This window comes from Hibiscus syriacus, unplaced genomic scaffold (assembly GCF_006381635.1).
Source record: "Hibiscus syriacus cultivar Baekdansim isolate YM2019G1 unplaced genomic scaffold, ASM638163v2 tig00110882_pilon, whole genome shotgun sequence".
NCBI classification, from domain to species: Eukaryota; Viridiplantae; Streptophyta; class Magnoliopsida; order Malvales; family Malvaceae; genus Hibiscus; species Hibiscus syriacus.
Window position 1 is genome coordinate 474,529 of NW_024062896.1, and position 22,337 is coordinate 496,865.

General features: G+C 33.5%; 1 protein-coding gene across 1 annotated transcript; it reads left to right on the forward strand.

Annotated features, from left to right (window-relative positions):
- Nucleotides 1–7,317: 7,317 nt before the first annotated feature.
- LOC120144153 (nicalin-1-like) lies at nucleotides 7,318–19,066 on the forward strand. Its single transcript, XM_039158294.1, has 14 exons — nucleotides 7,318–7,675; nucleotides 7,757–7,914; nucleotides 8,602–8,705; nucleotides 9,357–9,423; nucleotides 9,904–10,000; nucleotides 15,557–15,720; nucleotides 15,845–15,985; nucleotides 16,083–16,160; nucleotides 16,524–16,636; nucleotides 16,735–16,795; nucleotides 17,213–17,380; nucleotides 18,194–18,295; nucleotides 18,531–18,620; nucleotides 18,770–19,066. Exons 1-14 carry the CDS (start codon nucleotides 7,390–7,392, stop codon nucleotides 18,830–18,832), a joined length of 1,692 nt encoding a protein of 563 aa, XP_039014225.1. The 5' UTR covers nucleotides 7,318–7,389; the 3' UTR covers nucleotides 18,833–19,066.
- The last annotated feature ends 3,271 nt before the right edge of the window (nucleotides 19,067–22,337 follow it).

Consider the following 22,337-nt stretch of genomic DNA (forward strand, 5'->3'; position numbering starts at 1 on the left):
AGATCTTTCAGGAGAATATGAGGTCAAAAGACAACAAGTCATCCTCATCAAGAATAAACAATCATCTTCAGATTCAATATTTCGAAAATAAACCTTGTCTCACTTGAGACTCTTTTATTCGAAAGAAGATTTATTTCACTCAAGATTGTTTTCTTAAAACAAGATTTTTCTCGCCTGAGACCGTTTCACTCTAAAGAAGGTATTTCACTTCACTCAAGACTATTTTTAAAGAATATTTTTGTCTCGCTTGAGATGGTTTCCCTCGAAAAAAAAGATTTTATCTCGCTTGAGATAGTTTCCCTTGAAACAAAATTATGTCTCTCTTGAGACAGTTTCTCTTGAAACATAAAAAATTGAAAACATTTCCCTCAAAACAGAAAACTTTGTCTCCCTTGAGACAGTTTCTCTTAAAACATAAACATTGAAAACATTTCATTTGAAATGAATTTTGTCTCTCTTGAGATAGTTTCCCTTGAAACAAATTTTGTCTCCCTTGAGACAGTTTCTCTTGAAACATAAACTGTGAAAATAGTTTCCCTTGAAACAAAAATCTTTGAATATGTTTTACATTAAACAAATTTCATCTCCCTTGAGACAGTTTCTTTTGGAAGTTTTGTCTCCCTTGAGACAGTTTCTCTTGAAACATAAACTATGAAGACAGTTTCCCTTGAAACATAATATTTGAATATGTTTTACATTAAACTAATTTTGTCTCCCTTGAGACAGTTTCTTTTTGAAACAAAGTTTTGTCTCCTTTGAGCATGTTTCTCTTGAAACACCAAACCTTTGAGTTTGATTTCAACTTCACGACGAAGGATATCGTGCTCAGAATTTTCCAGTTTCGACTTACCTCACAACGAGGGATTCATTTTGTGAATTAATCCAAATTAACAGATCAATCATTACCTTAAATTTCGACTCTACAACAGAGGGCATTCAATATGGACGAAATTTGTGTTTTTTAAGCTTTGCTCTATTTTTGTTACACGATAATGAGCAAAGAGGGGCAGCTGTAGACACTATATTTCGTCCCATCATAAATAACCATACATATACATGTTATATACTTTATATGTATATTAGTAATTTACATATCATTCTTTATCTTCTTTTTATAGGCCCAACGGTGGACCCATACCGATCTCTACGACCCAACAAGCAAAGGTTTCCAGAACCCTAGTTCCGTCATTCCAAGCCAGTGCCGTTCACAACCACATGTCTCACCCAACAACCCGCATAATCTGGCGCAGGAATCTCAGTCATCACCAACATATCAAGAAACCAACTAGCATTAGAATCCTAGTTCAAATAGGATACTAAAATGGGATTTTTTTCAGACTATAAATAACCCATGTATTACACGATTAAAGCGAGGGTAGAGACTAAACTCATTCGAACGGGAAACACCGAAACATTTCGAGGCGGATTTCAGAGAGAAAACATAAAAAATCAGGGAGACCATTCGAGAAAATAATAACTCACCTTTTTTTTCTCTCTCAAAAACGGGGTTGGAGCCTGTTCATCGGAGCCAATAATCTACTTTGTGTCACCAATGGGAGGCATCTCATTTCTGGTGCGATTCACGGCAACAAGAGTTGGATTTGCTTCATACGGCGTCAGGTGATAAGTGAATAAAGGGGGTGAGCATTTTAGTTTTTAGGGCTGCAGAATGAATTTGCTTTGGCTTTAAATTTTAGCCAAATATTTGGCCACTAGAACGACAATGTTTTGGGTAATGTTTAAGGCTTTAATGCCTATTTAGGGTTAACTACATGATAGGTCCCCAGAGTTTTGTAAAATCATCATATGGCCATTTGTCCCAAGTTTTGCATTACTTTATTCCAAGCATTTAATTTCCGACATTTACATTTAAGTCACCATCATATTTACTATGCAATTTTCGTTAATATTCGACTATGACCTTTATGTTTATGAATCTTTTATTTTGGTCACTTTTGTGGTATGGATGCCTTTAGGTAGAATTGTTATTTATTCGTCTCTATTTCTGGTTTATTTTATTTTAGCCATTTGATCTTTTTTTTTATTTAACCACTATTATTTTACTTTTTATATTTTGATCCTTTCTATTTATTTATTTATTAATTTCTTGTTAATATTTATTTTTTAACATTTTTCATTTTTATTTTTTTTCAATATTTAACCTTTTTTAATTTTAATTCATTTATTTTATTTGGTTTTTTAATTGGCTTTTTTGTTTATTTTATTTTTATTATTTTTCTTTTTTACTAAATATTATTTATCTATATTTATCTGTTTGATTTATTTTATTATTATTATTATATTAATTCTTTTTCATTTATTTTTATTATTTTCCCCTTTTCCCTTTGATTTATCTAATATTTATTTATTATTCGTTATCTAACATTCTTTTTACTCTTTTTTTAGAAGAATTTTAATCAATCAAAGGTAATTATTCGAATCGAATTTTTTAAATTTCAATTTAAATTCTTAATTTTTGTTACTAAGACAACCGACAAATTAATTGGTACCGAAAGGGCGGTTCAAGGGTGCTAATCCTTCCTTGACCGTAACCGACTCCCGAACCCGACACGTTTCTAGTGCAGTGCAGATCAGGTAATAAGGTATCCGATCTACCCATTTATTTTAAAATAAAAGATCGGTGGCGACTTCCAATCCATTTTCCTAAGTCGAAGCCCAATTTTTGGCCCAACCGAAAGACGGTTCTGACACATTCAATTGAAAATTATTATTATATATATAAAGATATCTATTAGAAGGAGCTCCATCATTATTCTGAAGGTGAAGATAGAACCCTCCATCATTGGTTAAGTGATATATTTTCTGTTAAACAATATGTGTGTATATCAATTAGAATGAGCTCAATGATTAATCTGAATGTGAAGATTGAACCCTCCATCATTGGTTAAGTGATAAATTTTCTTTTAAATAATGTGTGCGCGTGTGTGTGTGCATGTGTGTGTGAGTGCGTATGGGTGTGTGTGGGTGTGTGTGCATGTGGGTGCGCGTGTAATACCCCAAATTTTAACTAGCGACCAAAATGTAATTTTTGAAAGTTTAGTGGCCAAAGTATAAACTTTGGAAAAGTTTAGGGACCAATGTCTAATTTTGAAAAGTTATGTAATTTGGCCCAGTAAATGAATATTTTACTTCCAAGAGTGACATATCTATGGGAATCATATTTTCCGTACGAATTTTATATTAAAAGCTATAAAACGTTAAAGTTTGGGAAAAAATCGGATAATCGGATCGAATCGATTTTTCAGGAAATTTTAAAAGATGTTGCAACAAGATTAAAAAAGTCATTTACATGACTTAAATTTGTTGGATTTAATATAAATCATTGGATTTAGGATAGATTTCTATAATCAATTTGAACCGTTAGATGAAAAATGGTTAGATTGTAATTTTAGAAAATTCGAATGGAAAATTTGGTAACTACTAACTAGGGATGGCAACAGGCCGAGTTCGGGTCGGGTATTGGTCCCCCCATCCCCGTTTAAAAAACTTATATCCGTCCCCGCTTAAAAAATCGCAGGAATTTAAACGGGGATCCCCATCGGGTAATCGGGGAAAACCGCAGGGAAACGGGTATCTCCGTTTAGCATAAACAATTATTTAAACGAGTATCGGGCCAGGTATCGAGCTGGGTATATATATATATATATTTAAATTAAATATATAAATATTATATATATTTTTAATTTAATTTAATTTTATTAATATTATATATATATATATATATATATATATATATATATATATATATATATATATATATAATTATTTTTAATATTTATTGGGACGGGTAATCGGGGCGGGGATTACCAAACCCGCCCCCGCCCCTGTCCCCGTTTAGCATAAACAATTTTCCCCGTCCCCATCCCCGTTTAACATAAAAGGTTTTTCCCCGTCCCCATTTAATTCAGTTTTTCCCACCGGGTTCGGATTTTTTTGCCATCCCTACTACTAACTCATTGGTTTATTTTGACCATGGGATGAATAAATTGACATGTGGCAAGTTATGGAGTTTTGAATTTCAAGGGTAAAACGGTCATTTTGTAATAAATGAATTTTTAATTAATTATATCATTAAAAGATGACAAGTGGGATTAGATTTTTATTTTGGAAAAATCAAGAATTTGCTTCATCTTTCTCCATTGTGGCCTTGAGTTTCTTAGGTAAGAGAATAAACTTTCTTTTGATTTTTCAAGTTAATTTCTTAGGAATTTGGATGAAAACATGGAATACAAAGTTGTTCTTCATGAAATTCTCTATCATTTGGTACCATTATTTCATGTTTTGCATGCTTGGAACATTGAATTCCTGAATTGATGGATGAAGGGGATGCTAGGTTTTGAGGAACTAAGCCTTGATTATGGTGTAGTTGATGTTGGAGAATCATTTCCATGCTTGTATGATGATTGGAATTACTTGGAAATTGAAGTACTAATAGTCGACCATTAGGGTTTATTTAAAAATAAATTGTTTGAATTGAAATTGTTAAGGACTTGATTGTAGATGAATGGAAATGATGTTTAGAAGTTGAATTCATGTTTGAATCAAGTTGGAAAGTTGGTCATAGGTGACCCTTCATATTCGACCATAAGGGAAGTAAGTGGGAAAAATTTTAGAAAAATTATGATGAGGTTAGACATGATGAATGTATGATTTAGCAAGCTTTAGAAAGTTGTTTGGATCAACTTGGAAGCTTATGATGGTTTAAGAACCAAATTGTAAGAAAAGAAGAAGTAAGGGTTTGAAATGGAAATTAGCATGAAGTTGAAGTGTAATATTTAAATGTGTGATTAGAATGTTGGAATTTAATTGTTGGATGCTTGGAATTAAAGATTTGTGTAGCAAGGAACAATTTTGAAATAAATTGGAAATTTTGAGATGAATTCTTAAATAATTCATTTTAATAGTTTAATGCTGGAATGTTTGAGATTGATTTGAATAAGTAAAAAAGGATGAAGGACCAAGAATGCAAGTTGTAAGAATGGATGGAGAAATTAAGGATGTAAAATAAAGAAAATTGTTTAGAATTTTGAATCTGGTGGTGAGTTTGAAAAATCAACAGAAATTCTATAAATTCTATAAAAATGATTAGGAGGTAATTGTTATACCGTTGTATTCGTATATCAATATTGTTTTGTTTAAAATAAACGAGGATTGATTTCGAATTATATAATGAAAGATATGAATTTTTATCGATAATAGATAAAAAAACAGGGTGGTAGATTCTACTCAAAACAAATTTTGGAAATTGGATTAGAAAAATCACTATAAACTGTACAAGTTGAATTAGAAGAAGTACTTTATATGGTTAGATTCGTATTTGAGTCTAGTTTCCAACGGAAAAAACGTAATTTAATTCCAGTGGCTATATCAATGCAGAATAATGATTCTTTGAAAGTAGTGCAGGTTGTCAGAACATGTAAATTTTAGAAGTGAATAAGTATCAATAGAATTTATGAATTTCATTATTAATTTGTGCCTATGTTAGTAGAATACTAATTTACATTTTGAAATTTGAATGTGATGGATAAATAATACATGTGTAGATCATGAAAAAAAGCAAGTTCAAAGCAATTCAAAATCAAAGGAAAAAGTTCAAGAGTAAGGGGATATCGGTAGTAGGATTTCTAGTGAGGCATATTCAAGTGAGTGCATTTTACTTATTCTTTCAAAGTATGGAATCAGAAAGACTTGCGATGAATCAACCTCGAAGGATTTGGAAAGAAATAATTTTCAAATCGTTTTATTATATATTTTTACATTATTTTGCTAAATGATTTCTTTGAATGATTTTGGGTATGAACTGCCCAATGCAATTTTATATGATATTTTGATATATTCGTGTTTATGAAACTTTGACATGTGAATGATATATGGATTTAAATATAAGGCTCATTGTATGTGTATTGAGAGTTAGTGATACAATTGGCATGCCAAGGGTTTGAGTGATCTTTGATCGATCTTACATGGTACATTTATGTACATTCTACGCGGCACTTTCGAGTGCAACTCTACGCGACACTTTCAAGTGAAATTATATGTTGCACTTTATGCGCAATTTTACGTGGCACTATTTGTACATTGAGGAAACTCGTGATGATTGATAATTATGATATTCCTGATTTTTACAGTGTTGTTGTGTTCTACAGTACATGTATATTCTACATGGTACTTTATGTGCATATTATCTACGCGGCAGTTTCGACTGCATATTTGCGCACACTCATACATGACTCACGTATCATGCATTTTCATTCACCATACAATAGGCTATGAATTGAAATAAAACTGAAATGTACATGTTTGATACATTTTATTAAAAGTAAAGTTTTATACGATGATTTTATGTTATGTTATATGTTTGGTATTTTTCATGTATATGTTTTTAATTATTATTCTTATTTTATTATTATTAGTACTATAATGCCCCCTAAATAATGTCTCACTAAATATATACTTAGCGTGTGATGATTTTCACGCGTAGGCGGTAGAAAGCGTAAATAGTAAAGAGTCAGGTTTATCATCAACTTTTTGAGGAATCAAATCTGCTCCATATTCAGTATGACATCTTTTGAATATTGATAAACTAGTTGGCATGTATATCATATGGTTATGATAGTTAGAACTCGAAATGTTTTAACTTAATATGAAATAGATGATACTGCTTAATATTATTTATGAGTGTTAGTTTATTGTTTAGTATTCAATGATTCTTGATATAATTAAATTGTTTTAGAAAGAAACAAATTTTTAATGATTTTCGGTAAATGACTGTTTTATAAATACTACTTGACATCTGTGACTCGTATACGGTGATAAATACGGGAAATGGGTGTTACATTTATTAATATCATAGATGCAGGTTTACCCGATTCTCGACCTAAATCGATAATGTTTTAAGTGTAAATGTGTATACATGTTACTAAGATGTCAATATTACATATATGAATTGTGATTTGATTGATGCTACTCCTTATTTACTAATATATATGAAATATGTGTTTGTATATATTTCTTAGGCTGAGGGATCTTGTAGAGTGACTGCGATTATATCAATTGATAATTGAAAATAACTACTCCATATAAAAATAAAAGAAATATTATCGCTTATATATATATATATATATATATATTTAAGGTACAAATTATGGATTTAACTGATAGTATATTATTTGTATAAGTAAAAATAGTTAATAAGTTTTTAATCATTTTGGATGCAGTTATTACGTATAATCTCACAAACAGCGACATGATGGAATCAGCTCCACTCCATTAAACAGCCACTTTACAGTTTACGCACTTAAAAAAACAGAAATAAGATAAACCCGAATTCTCCTTTTTACTCTGCCCAAACCCTAGATCCAATCTCCGATGGCCACTTCAAAGAATTCGGGCGGCCTCCGCCAGTTGTTAGAATCGACGTACTCCGTCATCGCTCTGCTCTTCATTTTAGTAGCCTGCGTCGAACTCTGCGATGCCGCCGCTGCCGTCGACGTCTACCGTCTTATCCAATACGACATGTCCGGTACCCCTTTCGGATCTCGATTCGCCGCCCTCAACCACCACGCCTCCTCCTTGCGTTTCCCTCCTGGCGCCGATCTTTCCAGAACCGTTCTCATCATCCCTCTTCGCGAATTGAATGTCACCTTCGTTCGAGGTTCACTTTCATTTCACCAGTTAAATTTTCCCTCTATCTTTTATTCGTTTAGTTTAATTTCGTTTATTTCTTTCTTGGCAGAATATATTACTCAGAAAAAGCCGTTAGGAGGGTTGTTATTTTTGCTTCCTGAAGTACTTAGCTTTAAACAAGGAGGGAATAAGCAAGTTCATGAAAAAGGGAAAATGAAAAAATTATTGATGGAGCTCGAACAGTTGCTTGTACATTCAAATATACCTGTGAGTACATAGAAACATATTAATACATTTATGTATTGAGATTGAAGTTTCCTTGTTTGCCAACCTGATTTTCAGCAAGATCTGAGCCCTGTCAACTTCATGTTTTTTTTTCTTCTTGTAAATTATTTGTGGTACTGCATCGTTTTTATTTACACTAGCATCATCTTGATTGAATTTAACCTTGTTTGAATTATTCAGCTACTGTTCCAAAAATCCTGCAGAGTCTAAATGATTTAGATTCCACGTTCTTGATCTTTGCTTCCATCTTGAGAGGATGCCTGTATTCTCATTTTAACTAATTTGAATTGAAAATATCATAAACCATGAAATTCTCAGACATCCCTATAGATAACTCAGACACCAATGCATATTTAGGCTCTGAGCCAACTTTTTAATTGCTATTCTTGCATTTTCAGTTAGACTTTTTCCTTCAGAAAGTAATTGTAGTATGGTATATATTAGATCTCATATTCATTGGTGTCCTGAAGGACACCATCAATCTATTTTCTGCTTGTGTCATCAGCTATGAAAGACCCGTGTCCTCTATTTGTACGTTTTCATATGATTTTTACTATTTAAATCTTTAGTGTTTTTGTGATTCCAAAGTTTTGCTGCTTCCCTCTCCTCGATTCTCTTATGTCTTATGCTTTGGATTCTTAATTTTACTGTGGGATCTCCATGCTGCAGTATCCTGTCTATTTTGCTTTTGAGAATGATGACATTGATACTGTGTTGGCTGATATCAAGAAGAATGATGCGATGGGTCAGCCTGCTACTGCAACTACAGGCGGGTCAGTTGACAGCTTCTTTTATCATTTTATATATTTGGGTTGCCTAGTCCCTTAAAAGTTCATTTCCCATGATCTGTTCAGTTTGTTTTCTCGTGAATGATTTTCATCACACTTTTACCTCAACTAGAAAAGGAGATACTTCTGATCTGCCAGTTTTTGCTTTGAGAAGGGGAAGGGATTTGCAAAAGAAATAAGCTTTCTTTTGACACTGTTTCAGCAAAAGACCAAGGGGCCATGAAACTATTACATTGTTCTATAGGGATACTTGTTTGGTATCAGAAAACGGATCTAGTCTGAACTCTTATGTGCATTATTGAGGGAGAGAACATATTACCTTTTTTCTGTTTTTATTTTTTTATAAATAAAATTAGAATGATCACTTTCCCAGCTGAAGGAGCAAAAACGATGCAGTTGTTTTGTTCACTAGGATCCTACATTAATCTTACTGTATTTTGCTGGTTTAGGGTTTTTCCTTTTTTTTGCTTTTCTTTTTACCATGTTTGCATAATCGTAATATAACTCTATCCCTAATGTATGTTTTTACCTTTTTATTATTTGGTAACTTGGTTCATTTCTCTTTTGAAGTTGGTAAGAAAATAGTCTTGTTTTGTTATTTGATTATATCCAAATCTTACTGTGAAATAATTGCAGATACAAGCTTGTTATCCCAATAGCAGAACCTAAGAAAGTTGCATCTCCCACAATCACTAATATCCAGGTGTGCGTGTCAAGTGTTACTTCTCTAAGTAAAGAAAACAAGTTGTAATTGGCGTGCTTCTTTTGTATGAAAAAATACCCTTCTTGCATTCAAACTGTTGAGGCTGAGGTCAATTTTAGTGTTGTTAAGGCATGTGCCTAGGCACACCTAGGGACTGTGCCTTAGCGCCAGACAACAACAATGCCTCAAACCCTTTTGGGCAAGTTGAATGTGATCGAGCACACACTTGTTCTGCACAATCGTGCTTTTTTTAAGGCCGTAGGTGGTAAAAACTCTGCTTGATTGTTGTTCTCTTTAATTTCATCAATTTTCAATTTTTTCATAAACTATGCCATCTCTTGACATCAGATATCGGTATGTTTAATTTTCTAATGCTAGTTTTCCCCCCTCACTGCTTGTATTACATGGGTAACGTTGAAAATACTGTTAATGGTGTTTGCAACAAGTTTTCACTCTGATAATTCTGCTCTGTGATAACAGGGGTGGTTGTCTGGATTAAAAGCTGATGAAGATGCAAATCAACTTCCAACCATTGCTATTGTGGCTTCTTATGATACGTTTGGAGCTGCTCCTGTACGTATTTTAATAAATTTAAGTGAAGAAAACAGTGTTACAGTTTATCTTTGCAGTTTATTATTATTAAGATCATATTTACTAGCATAGTTGTAAAAAGCGCGCCTAAGGCGCGCCTGAGGCACAAAAGCGCATAGGCCACTAAAAGGGGCTTTTTCAACACTGAAGCGAGGCACGTAGCCTAGGCACATCTAGGCTCAGTGAAGCACAGCAAGGCTCTGAGGCGCGAGGCTCAGTCGAGGCGCGATGTGGGCTTAAAACCTTGTGTTCCTTCATCGGAATCCCCACCGGGGTTTACAAATCGGGCCTCGACTCAAAGAACTCGATGATTTTCTCGTGTTTCCCTGTTTTTCCCTCTCATGTAGCTCTTCAGGGAGGCTTTGTCAACCTTTAGTTTATTGGTCGACTTGGCGTACGTTAGCAATTTGAGTTGGTGTGAAGGTTGGAGCGGTAGAAGTGGGGTCAGGTGAAGGGACAACCACTGGATACGGCGGTTCACGACAGCGATGGATAGGTGTTGTTCATCCTCCATTGTCTTATTTGGATTCATTTTCTACAAAGAACAAAAAGGTTGGTGGGGGGATTTTGAACGGTGGTTTGTCTTCGTACGAATAAGAAGGTGAAGAAAAGGAGAAAGCGACTAGTGAGTAATTTTAAACACAAAAGCTATGGTAATGTGTCGTATTTTGATTGGCGGGAAGAAAAATCTTTAGTTGTCGCGGGTACTGGTGGGGAATGGATAAAGTCATGACGTGGAACGTTTTGTGACCAGTTGATGTGGATTTTTGTTTATATTAATTTAATCGTAATTAAAAATTTACGTCTAACAACATTTCTATATTTTACCTTTTCTAAATAATGATTAATATAAAATTAAATGTCTAAATCATATTTAAAATTAATTTTTGATGTTTAAATTTTTTTATTAAAAATAAGTGTATAATGCTTCTTCCGTTACACTTTTAGGTTTCTACTGTTAATAAAAACGTGAATGACATGTGTCACGTTTGATGTTTGATGATGATTATCAGTGACTTTATTTGATGTTTTGTTTATGCATGTTGGATGCTTTTGTTAAACTTAGTACTTGATTATGCTTGTTGATAGCTTTTATGACGTTAGGTTGGTATTTGAGTTTGAGAATGAACTCTATTGAAACCTAATATTGGGTATCTATGATATTTGAGTTTGATTGCATTAATATGTACATGTATTACAATTTTTTGGATATCATGCGCCTCGTCTTTGTGAATCCCGCGCCTTTCATGTGCTTCGCGCCTCAAGGCTCTAGGATACTTTGCGCCTCGATACGCCTTGAGCCTTTGATAACTTTGTTTACTAGTAATTTAGAAGCCATTCTTAAGTGGGCTTGCTTGCTTAGTAAGTCTTCTATTTTCATAAGGTATGTAACTTGTAGAATTCAGAGTAATTCTCTGTAATTTCTTATTCTTTTCAATATGACAGATTACATATTTATATACAAAATATCTCTCTAAAGTAGGAAACTCTAAGAAAGGAAAAATAATAATCCTAGGATATGATCCCTTAAAATAAGGGATTGTAGAAATCTATTTACAAAATCACATCTCTATAGGAATGGTAACAAATCATATCTCTATAGGAATGGTAACAAATCATCTCTATAATTCCTACACTCCCCCTCAAGCTGGAGAATAAGCTGGAGAATATACATTGTATAATCCCAGCTTGAATAGGAATTTATTGAAAACAGGCTTTGACAAAGCCTTAGTAAGAATGTCTGCAACTTGTTCTTCTGAAGGAATGTATGAAAGTGTGGCTGTCTTTTTGTTAACTTGATCAGCAATAAAATGCCTATCAATCTCAACATGCTTTGTCCGATCATGTTGAACTGGGTTCTTGGCAATTTGAATAGCAGATTGATTATCACACAAAACTTCAAAGTGATCCTCTTGATTAGTGACAAGTTCTTTCAGTAGTTTAAGTAGCCAAATTCCTTCGCATATTCCCAATGCTAGTGCTCTAAATTCAGCTTCAACACTACTTCTTGAAACGACAGATTGTTTCTTACTTCTCCAAGTTGTAAGGTTTCTCCAAACAAAGGTGCAGTAGCCACTAGTGGATCTCCTTTCAGTAAGGTCTCCGGCCCAACTAGAATCTGTAAAGATCTTAACAGTTTTGTCTTCTGTCTTCTTAAACATTAAACCGTGTCCTGGAGTTTTCTTCAAGTACTTGAGAATTCTATTTGCTGCTGCCATATTCTCTTCAGTAGGATTAGTCATGTGTTGACTTATCACATTTACAGGAAATGTTATATCTGGCCTTGTTAAGGATAAATAAATTAGTTTCCCAACTAATCTTTGAAATTTCTCTGTCTACCAAGGACCCATCTTCTTTGTTAAATTTCAAGCTTGTCTCCATTAGTGTATCAATCGGCTTACAACCAAGAAAACCAGTTTCTTTGAGTAAATCAAGTACATATTTGCTTTGGTTGATCACAAGTCCTTCTTTTGACCTTGCCACCTCCATTCCTAGGAAATACCTTAGCTTTCCCAAGTCCTTGGTTTCGAATTCCTTATTTAACAACTTCTTCAAATTGCAAATCTCTTCTTCATCATCTCCGGTAAGAATTATGTCGTCCACGTACACAATAAGGATAGCTTTCTTATTTGTAGAAGTTACCTTGATAAAAAAAGTGTGATCGGCGAGGGATTGCTTGTAGCCGTTTTTTAGGATGACTTTAGTGAACCTCTCGAACCAAGCTCTGGGTGATTGTTTTAACCCGTATAGAGACTTGTTGAGCTTGCACACCTTGTTACTTCCTTCAACAGACTTTAAGCCAGGTGGCAATTTCATATAGACTTCTTCTTCTAGCTTGCCATTAAGAAAAGCGTTTTTCCCATATTTTTCTGTAAAGCCTCTGGCCACTAGTCTCGCTTTGTATTGGATGCTACCATTTGAGTTATACTTTACAGTAAAGATCCATTTACAGCCAACAACCTTTTTTCCTTGAGGAAGGTCCGTAACAGTCCAAGTAGCATTTTTCTCCAGTGCACAAATTTCCTCTTCAACAGCTCTTCTCCATTTTGAATCCTTTAGAGCTTCAGCTATGCTTGTGGGAACCTGTTCTTTATCCAAGTTTGCTGTAAATGCTTGAAAAGACGGCATCAATGAATTATAACCAGCAAATTTTTCAATAGGATGCTTGGTGCACTGTCTAACCCCTTTTCTAATAGCAATAGGGAAGTCATCTAGAGTAGGGGAAGTGGACTTACTGATTTCTTCTATTTCGGCAGCTGGACCCAAATCCAATTCTCGGCAAGCATCAGATTGCAAAACAGCCTCAGGAATATGTTTTCTTTTCCTTGTATAGAAACGGAGCTGTTTGATTGGTGTTGTTTGTGGAATATTTTGAATGAGAGTAGGTGTATTTTTAGGAAGGGTATTTAAAGTGGGTATGGGTGAAGTAGTGATAGGTACTACCAGTGGATCAATGGGAGTAGTTACAGGTGACAAATCTGTAGGTAAGGACAAAATTGGTGGCAATTCTGAAGGTTGAGAATGAAGAGTAGGAGGAGATACCTGATGTGGTTGAAAATCCTTCCATGTCTCCCCCTGAATTTCAGCCTGAGTGAAATAGGGATCTTGTTCATAAAATGTTATATCCATAGTGGTAAAAAATCGTTTTGAAGGAGGATGATAACATTTATAACCCTTTTTAAGTGAAGAATACCCAACCAGTACACAATTTAATGATTTAGGATCTAACTTGGACTTATTAAGAGCAATGTTTTGGATAAAAACAGTACAACCAAATATTTTAAGTGGAAGAATGGAGGAGATAGGTTTAAAATGGGGAAAGTATTGCAGAAATATAGATTGAGGTGTTTGAAATTATAAAACCTTACTAGGCATTCGATTGATTAAATATGTGGCAGTTAATAAGGCTTCCCCCCACAAATATTTTGGAACATTGGTGGTAAATAGAAGAGAACGAGTAACTTCAATGAGGTGTCTATTTTTTCTTTCGGCAATACCATTTTGTTGTGGGGTGTCAACACAAGAACTAATCTGAACTATGCCCTTTTTCCTTGAAAAACGCACCCAAAGACTTAGCAAAAAATTCACTGCCATTATCAGATTTAAAGAGCTGAATTTTAGACCCAAATTGAGTGAGAACCATGTTATAAAATTGGGTAAAAACACATGCAGTTTGAGATTTATCTTTTAGCAAATAAGTCCAAGTTATCCTACTGTGATCATCAATGAAAGTTATAAATCACTTACAATTATCAGCATTCTTCACCCAAGAAGGACCCCAAATATCACTGTGGATCAAAGCAAAAGGGTGAGAAGGCTTATATGTAGAAGGAGAATAAGTTGATTTAGTATGTTTGGCAAGAGAGCAAATTTTGCAAGAAAAAGAATTTGGCCTTTTATGAATGAATAGAGCAAGAAAAACTTTTGCAAGATAGTGAAAACTAGGATGACCTAAACGATAGTGCCATAACACAACATTATCAACTTTTTCTAAAGTGGTGAAAGATTTCGAGATTTCGGTTTTAGTAGAGGCAGGAAGAATATAGAGACCATTCTGCAAGCTGGCCTTACCAATCATCTTCTTCGAGTTCAGTGCCTGCAAAGTACAATCAAAATCATTAAAAATTGCAGAGCAGTGCAAGTCGGTGAAAAGTTTACTAACGGAAACGAGATTGCAAGCCATATTTGGTACGAAGAGGACATTTTTAAGTACAATCTGGTCATTGAGAATAACAGTGCCTTGTCCTTCTATTTTGCACAAAGAACCATCAGCCGTTTTGACAACTTTACCAAAGTTTGAAAAAAAAATTGCAAAACAAATCTTTATTACCAGTCATATGATCCGTAGCACCAGAATCGAGGATCCAATTAGGGGACGACTGGGAGGAGAAAAAAACTGTAGCATGAGGTTTACCTTCTGGTTCTTTCATGACCAGATTACCTTCTGATTGAGCAGCAGAACCAGAAAAATTTTCTGGATTTGAAGTGATCTCCGGAGTAGGAGAAGAAGTTGTGGACATAATCTAGATTGGAAAGAAACCGTAACCTAAGTTGATACCATGTAGAATTCAGAGTAATTCTCTATAATTTCTTATTCTTTTCAATATGACATATTACATATTTATATATAAAATATCTCTCTAAAGTAGGAAACTCTAAGAAAGGAAAAATAATAATCATAGGATATGATCCCTTAAAATAAGGGATTGTAGAAATCTATTTACAAAATCATATCTCTATAGAAATGGTAACAAATCATATCTCTATAGGAATGGTAACAAATCATCTCTATAATTCCTACATAACCTCTATTTAAAGAGGCTTATTATCTTCAATAAGGTTTAAGTCAGAATTTTAAGAAAAGAAAAACCCTAAGAGGTCTAAGTTTCCCTCTAAACAAGTCTAAGGCTTGAAATTCCCTTTGACGAGCCCCACTATCAATTGAAACTCGCTATTGAAACAATTTGGTATGATCATAACATTTGGTATCAGAGTAACTGAACCTCGACAATGAAGGTGTGTAATTTTTTTATTCATGTAGGCATTATCATGGGAAGTGACAGCAATGGAAGTGGCATTGTGGCTCTTCTTGAAATGGCAAGGCTTTTCTATCTTCTCTACTCAAACCCTAAGACAAGAGGAAGGTACAATTTACTTTTTGGCCTGACATCTGGTGGACCATATAACTACAATGGGACTCAGAAGGTGATTAGTCTTCCTTGGTGAACAAATCTTTTTGTTACCTCTCCAAAAGCTCGTGTATCTTTTTGATTATCTATTGCTATCAATTTTGGTTATTATGATCATATAATTATCATATGTGGTGCAGTGGCTTCGGAGTTTTGATCAACGTCTACGTGAGAGTATTGACTATGCTATTTGCTTAAATAGTATTGGTTCTTGGGATAATGAATTATGGATTCATGTGTCCAAGCCTCCTGAGAATGCCTACATCAAGCAAATTTTTGAGGTCAGCCAGTAATATCTGGCATAATAGGCTTTTAAGGCATATTGATATCGATGTTTCTTAACATGTTTCATATTCTGATACATAATGTTTATTGAAGGGTTTCTCTAATGTAGCTGAGGAGTTGGACCTCAAAGTTGTCTTAAAGCACAAGAAAATTAATATTTCCGATCCTCGAGTAAGTTGACATATGCATGTTTCAATTTTTGAACCGTTTTTGTACCCATTTTCCAAATTAAGAACTTATGTCTATGAATTTCAGCTATAGGAGCATATGAAAATTTAAGTTGATATGTCTATGAATGAATTTATTTTTGCGGTTAGTTATAAAAAAATATTTTTGTTGTTTCAACAATAATCCCTTTGCCCTTCAAAATCCTTTGATCTATAGTGGGCAGAACCCTTTTTCTGGACAATGGTTAATTTGAAATAAATGTGTTTCACATCAGACTTTACAACATGACACACATGAAGGTGCACTCTTTCTGTGCTTGCCTTTATGTTGTTTATAAGCGGTAATAAAGCAATTGAGCTGCTGTAGGTAGCTTGGGAGCATGAACAGTTCTCAAGGCTGAGAGTCACTGCTGCCACTCTTTCTGGATGTCCTGTTGCACCAGAACTCTTCGAAGGCACTGGTGGTCTGTTTGACGGCAGGTCATATTTTCAAACCTAAGCCTTTATTAATTTTATTGCCACCATGTGTTTGTCTGTGTTTGAGACTAGTAGCTGAGAGCACATTTTTCTTTTTGCAGACAATATGTGAATGAAACTGCAATTGTTAGAGGTGTGAAGTTAGTTGCTGAAAGTCTTGCGGTAAGATCAAATGATCTTCTAGTAGAGTTTAGTCATGGAATAAATTAATTACAGTTATTTCGGCAGGAAAATGATCATATGTTGCATAAGTTCATCATTATAGAGATTTAATCTTTTAGACATTGGAGCAAAGTCCCAAATACACTCATGTGAGAATAGGAGGTGAAAAAGAAGAAATATGTGTAGAAAGTATGAACAGAACCGTTCTTTTACTGGCTGTAATTCTATGTAGATTGTTGAGAGCCTGACCAACTAGTTAGTAAAGGCTGTTTATTTTCTTTTGTTAATTCATATGTATAATAAGAGGATGTATAATTGTATATAGTTATTAATTTCTGTCTAAAGACATTAAGGCTTTATCATTGTTTGGCATGGATGTGTGCCTTTAGTTTAAAATTGTCTTCCCTCTTTTTGCAGAGGCATATCTATGGTCACCAGGGAAAAAGTGCCCAAATTTTTGCAGATGAGAGTAGTTTGTCTGTCAATCCTGCATATATACGATCTTGGCTGAATCTTTTATCACAAACACCTCGAGTAGCTCCATATCTGTCAAAGAATGACCCTTTTGTCATGGCATTGAAAAAGGTTCATAATCTAATCCTTTTTCTTTTTCTTGTTTCTTTCTAGAAGATTAAAGTGTACATTAAGAATTGTATTGATTTTCCTTGGAGTTGAAATTAGGTTAAAAGAATCAAAATGAACGAAAAAACAAATATATGATAATCTTTGTTTCTTGTCCTGTTGTTATGTTCAAATTGTTAAAGACATTATTCAAAAGCTTAGTGTTTATGAAGGTTTTATTAGTTGGGTTAGTAGGACAGCCAATATAGAGGCGGATGTCCTAGCTAAAGCTGGTATTGGTTGAATTATGTTCTGTTAAGGGCTGTTTCTTTCTGGTTTTGTATCTCTTGAGGGAGATTAGTTTGTATTACTTTGTTATATTTGAGGTTAATGAAATCCTAGGGCACTCTTTTCCTCCTTGTGCGGATTAAGGAGCTATTTTTAAGTTCCGTTAATCACGAAGGGGGTTTTATTGAGGCCTACTATTCCTATCAAAAAAAATACATATGATAATCTAAAACAGGGATCGTCTCAAATGTCTTGGTAATGGCTTTTCCAAACGGGAATTTGATGGTATAAAACCTTGCTTTATGAAAAAAACTTGCATGTACTATTGATAAGAAGAAAAAGTAAAGAAAAGGTATTTGTATTTCAAACTTGATCTCGTCAAAACTTTTATTCTTGTCTATTGGTCTGATGAACTTTCATGTATCTTTTTTGGAAAATATATGACTGAGAATAGGGATTTAGGGTAAATGGTGAAAACACTGGAATGACTTGGCTTGTGCTTTCTATTGCTTTCACTTCTACAGCGTTTTTTGTTTTGCTCAATGGCAGGAATTAGCTGGTCATGCTGACGAAGTGAATGTGCAACATGAGAATCTTGAAGGGATATTTACTTTCTATGATTCAACTAGCGCTAGGTTAAACATATATCAGGTATTTACTATAGTTGCTAACAAACAGTGAATATTTCCTTTTTCCCCCCCTAGCTGTGCTATCTTTCTATTGGTTTATTTAACTCTTATTTATTTTATTTTACTTTTTCGGACCTTAGACCACTGACAGATTGGTTGAGAGTTGAAACTGCATGGAGATATAAACTGGAGTTGTTTCTATATCCACCTGTTCTTTAGTATTGAAGATAATGACTTGTTTAAATGTGCTGTCACAGGTTGCTAGTGTAACATTTGACTTGCTGTTACTCCTTGTTCTGGGATCGTATTTGATAATGCTCTTCTGTTTTCTTGTCATCACAACTAGGGTAAACACTTCACCATTAAGAAAATCTTCAACGTTTATGTTAATGCTATGTATTCATCTCTTTTACCTGTTTAATCCCCTACCCCCACACACACAATAATAATTTATTTTAAAATCGAATGCTAATCTGATCACAATGCTTTTCTACAGGGTGTTGATGATCTAATCGGTTTATTTCGCCGACCCCCTTCTCGAAGGGTGAAAACTGCTTGATTGATGAAGTAACATTATACACAGAAATGCATGGTATGAATGGTTTTCTGATATAGCATAAATTGAAATCTCTGGGGTTCTCAAGTTGATACTAATGATTTTACTAGTTTTATCTTGAGGGATGCTTTTAAATTTTGCTCCAAAATAGATGGTAACTTTATTTTTCCAAGAATGGAATCAATCAAAATGCAAGAAATTTTAGTCAGATCTATTCGATACGGTTTTCAATATTTAGCTTACTGTATCTCTGAGAATAATACGTAGGGGTTCTGCATGAATGGTGCAAAAATATTAGCACGGTGAAGGCATTTGTTGTCACTCTTTTTGATGGCGGTGATGATGATGATGGTGTTTGGGATTTGAGTTTTGATGATGGCGCGTTCTATGGGTTGTCCACGATGCTTGGAATGATCTTGTAGTTCCTACGAAGGTCGGTTAAATGCTTTGCTTATGCAATTTCATCCTTTACAAATACATATTAAGATGGTAATATTTTCTTTTTCTGGGTGATCTAGGAATTGAACTTGGAACATGATATAGGAATACCATTTTTTTGGGGGGGGGGGGATTAATAGGGGACCAGAGGAAAATAAAAACCATGTCCATTTGCATTGTAGTATCAAATGAACTACTCTTTGATATATAAATTCGTTTAATCTATCAAGTTGAAGTATATATTATTTTATTGGGTAAATTGCATTGAATGTCACTAATATACATTGAATTTTAAAAATAAATTACAATTGTCTTAACTGGTGATGATAAACAAGTCATTTATTTGTCAAAATAAAGTGATTTTTTTGTAACACTTGAATTTCAATTATTATTATGAATATTAAAAATAATTTAATATGATGGATTCCATTATAAAACGGATTAAATGTATCATAAGGTATTTTTGGTGACGTTTTGTCTCATAATGTTTAAATGGTTACTTTGCTTGCTTTAAATTGTTTTTGTTAATTTTTTAATTAAGGATAAATTATATATTTAGTCATTTAACTAATCTCGTGGTTATGTTTTGGACAAAATTACATGTTTTGTTCAAAATCATCATATAACTTAAAAAAAATTATGTTTTGATCATTCAATTTGATTCAATTTAATTTTTAAATTTGTAAAGTATATGAGTTCAAGTATATCATGATAACACTAATATATATAAAAATTCATTTTTATCTTTTTAACACAAAATATTAGAATATACCACTATCAGTTCTTGCTGTCATTCTAATTCCACCAAATTCAATCTTATATGATGATAAAGTACATTGTACTGTAGTATCATAGATAGGGAGCAGTTCTAATCTTATATATTATCTCTCAGTAGTAGCATTATTCCCAGTATTATCAACCAAATTCTCTAGAGTTGCCGACAAATCAGCACATTGTACTGTAGTATCAGGCAACTAAGTGGCCTTCATTCTTCTTTATTTTCAGATACAAGTCCCTGATTTGGTATGGCTCCTATGCTTTTATGATATCGATATCTTGGGAGTTTGCATGCTTGAACACAACAATGATCTGCCTGCTTGAGGACCAACATGATCAGGAGAAAAACAACGCTTGATCATTTAAATTACGCTCAACGGGAAATGCTCACGTGAGGCGCTTAATATACAGCTAGAAAAAAGCGGTATCGATTTTGTTATTGGCTAAAAAATGCGGTACCAGTTTTGTTATTAGCTAAAAAATTGTGGTACCTGTTTTGTTATTGTTGTGTATAACAAAACCGATAAAAATTACCGAAAATATCATTATTTCTACCGATTTTGTTATTATTTGATATTTTACCGGGTAAAATATACCGGTTTTGTTATTGTTGTGCATAACAAAACCAGTAAAAATTACCGAAAACATTATTATTTTAACAAAACCGGTAAAATGCTACCGATTTTGTTATTTTTTTACCGGTTTTATTATTGTTGGCATTTTACCGGGACCGGTAAAAATATTATTTTTAAAATATTAGAATAATTTATTTAATATTATTTATGTCAATATTATTATTAAAATATTATATCTATAATTTTATAAATAAAAAATTATGATTATTATATTTTAAAAAATAAAATTATTATAAATTATATTTATTATAATAAGAATAATATATCATTAATTATATTATAATGAGAGAATAGTTAAACATATGTGTTGATACATTTTCTAAAAGTATCGACGCATATGTTACATCGAAACCGATAATTATAATGTAATAGGTAAATTTACAATGTAACCGGTATAAATATATCGGTTTTATGAGATAATATGTCAACATAATGTATCGAAACAAATTTAAAAAGTGTCGATACATTTTGTCCAAAATGAATGCCAAACGAGGTGCAAGCATAAAGTGTCGATATATTTATTAAAAGTATCGATCCTAAAAAACATCGAAACCGATAATTACAATGTAATAAGTAAATTTACAATGTACCGGGTAGAAATATACCGGTTTTATGAGAAAATAGGTCTACATAATGTATCGACATGTTTTAAGTTTGTGTCGATACTTTTTTTCAGAATGAATACCCAACGAGGTGCACGCATAAAGTGTCGATACATTTAAAATTGTATCGATCCCAAAAATATCGAAACCAATAATTATCATGTAATAGGTAAATTTGCAATGTTACCGGTATAATTATATCGGTTTAGTTAGAAAATAGGTCAATATAAACGCTATCTATTACATTATATAAGCGCTACATAATATGTTATTGTACTTGATAATATTTCCGATTAAATACTTATTTTATTATATAAGCGCTACCTATTACATTATATAGGCGCTACCTAATATGTTATTGTATTTGATAATATTTCCGGTTAAATGATATAACATAACCAGTGTAAATTTTAACCGATCACTTATTTAACCGGTCACGCCGTTTTTTAACCGTCGCACAGCAGAACTTCCCACGCTCAACAAGCACAGCAGCAAGATGTTGAACCTGTCAAAAGTAAAGAGGAAAATATTAGTAAATAATAAATCAATTCACTATTAGATGCCAAAATGGAATATAGCTGTAATAAAGACAAGAATTAAGACCAAGATTTCCAACAGAATACTGCAAGAAGAAACAGTATGTACATGTAAATATGAAGATGTCACAATTTTATACGAAGCATCGAATTCAGTTGTCTTTTGCATGAATTTCACAGGCTTCCTTTTCTATGTTTCCTAGGGAACTAGTTGGATAAGAATCATCATATAAAGATTCAGTATGATCTGCCACCATTGCGTTGTCCCTCATCAAATGCTTGAGATAGGTTTTCATTTTCTTCAATGGAGACACTGGAGTTGGTTTTATGTTGAGATGGGCACACTTGAGATGTGATGCCAGTCTCACTCTCATTGAGCACTACATCCAAGCGAGAAAAATCTTTGGTTAAATTGGATGCGATAGCAGTTCCCAGCTTTTTCTCACATTGTCTCTCTGGACTCTGATAGAGGTGATAAAAGGTCAGGGTGGCATTTCTTCAAAACGGGTGGTGTACCAGT

Coding starts and splice junctions, on each gene's coding strand:
- LOC120144153 (XM_039158294.1), top strand. CDS start 7,390: ATGGCCACTTCAAAGAATTCGGGCGGCCTCCGCCAGTTGTTAGAATCG. Junction 9,424..9,903: donor CCACAATCACTAATATCCAG/GTGTGCGTGTCA, acceptor CTGTGATAACAG/GGGTGGTTGTCTGGATTAAA. Junction 18,621..18,769: donor TTCTTGTCATCACAACTAGG/GTAAACACTTCA, acceptor GCTTTTCTACAG/GGTGTTGATGATCTAATCGG.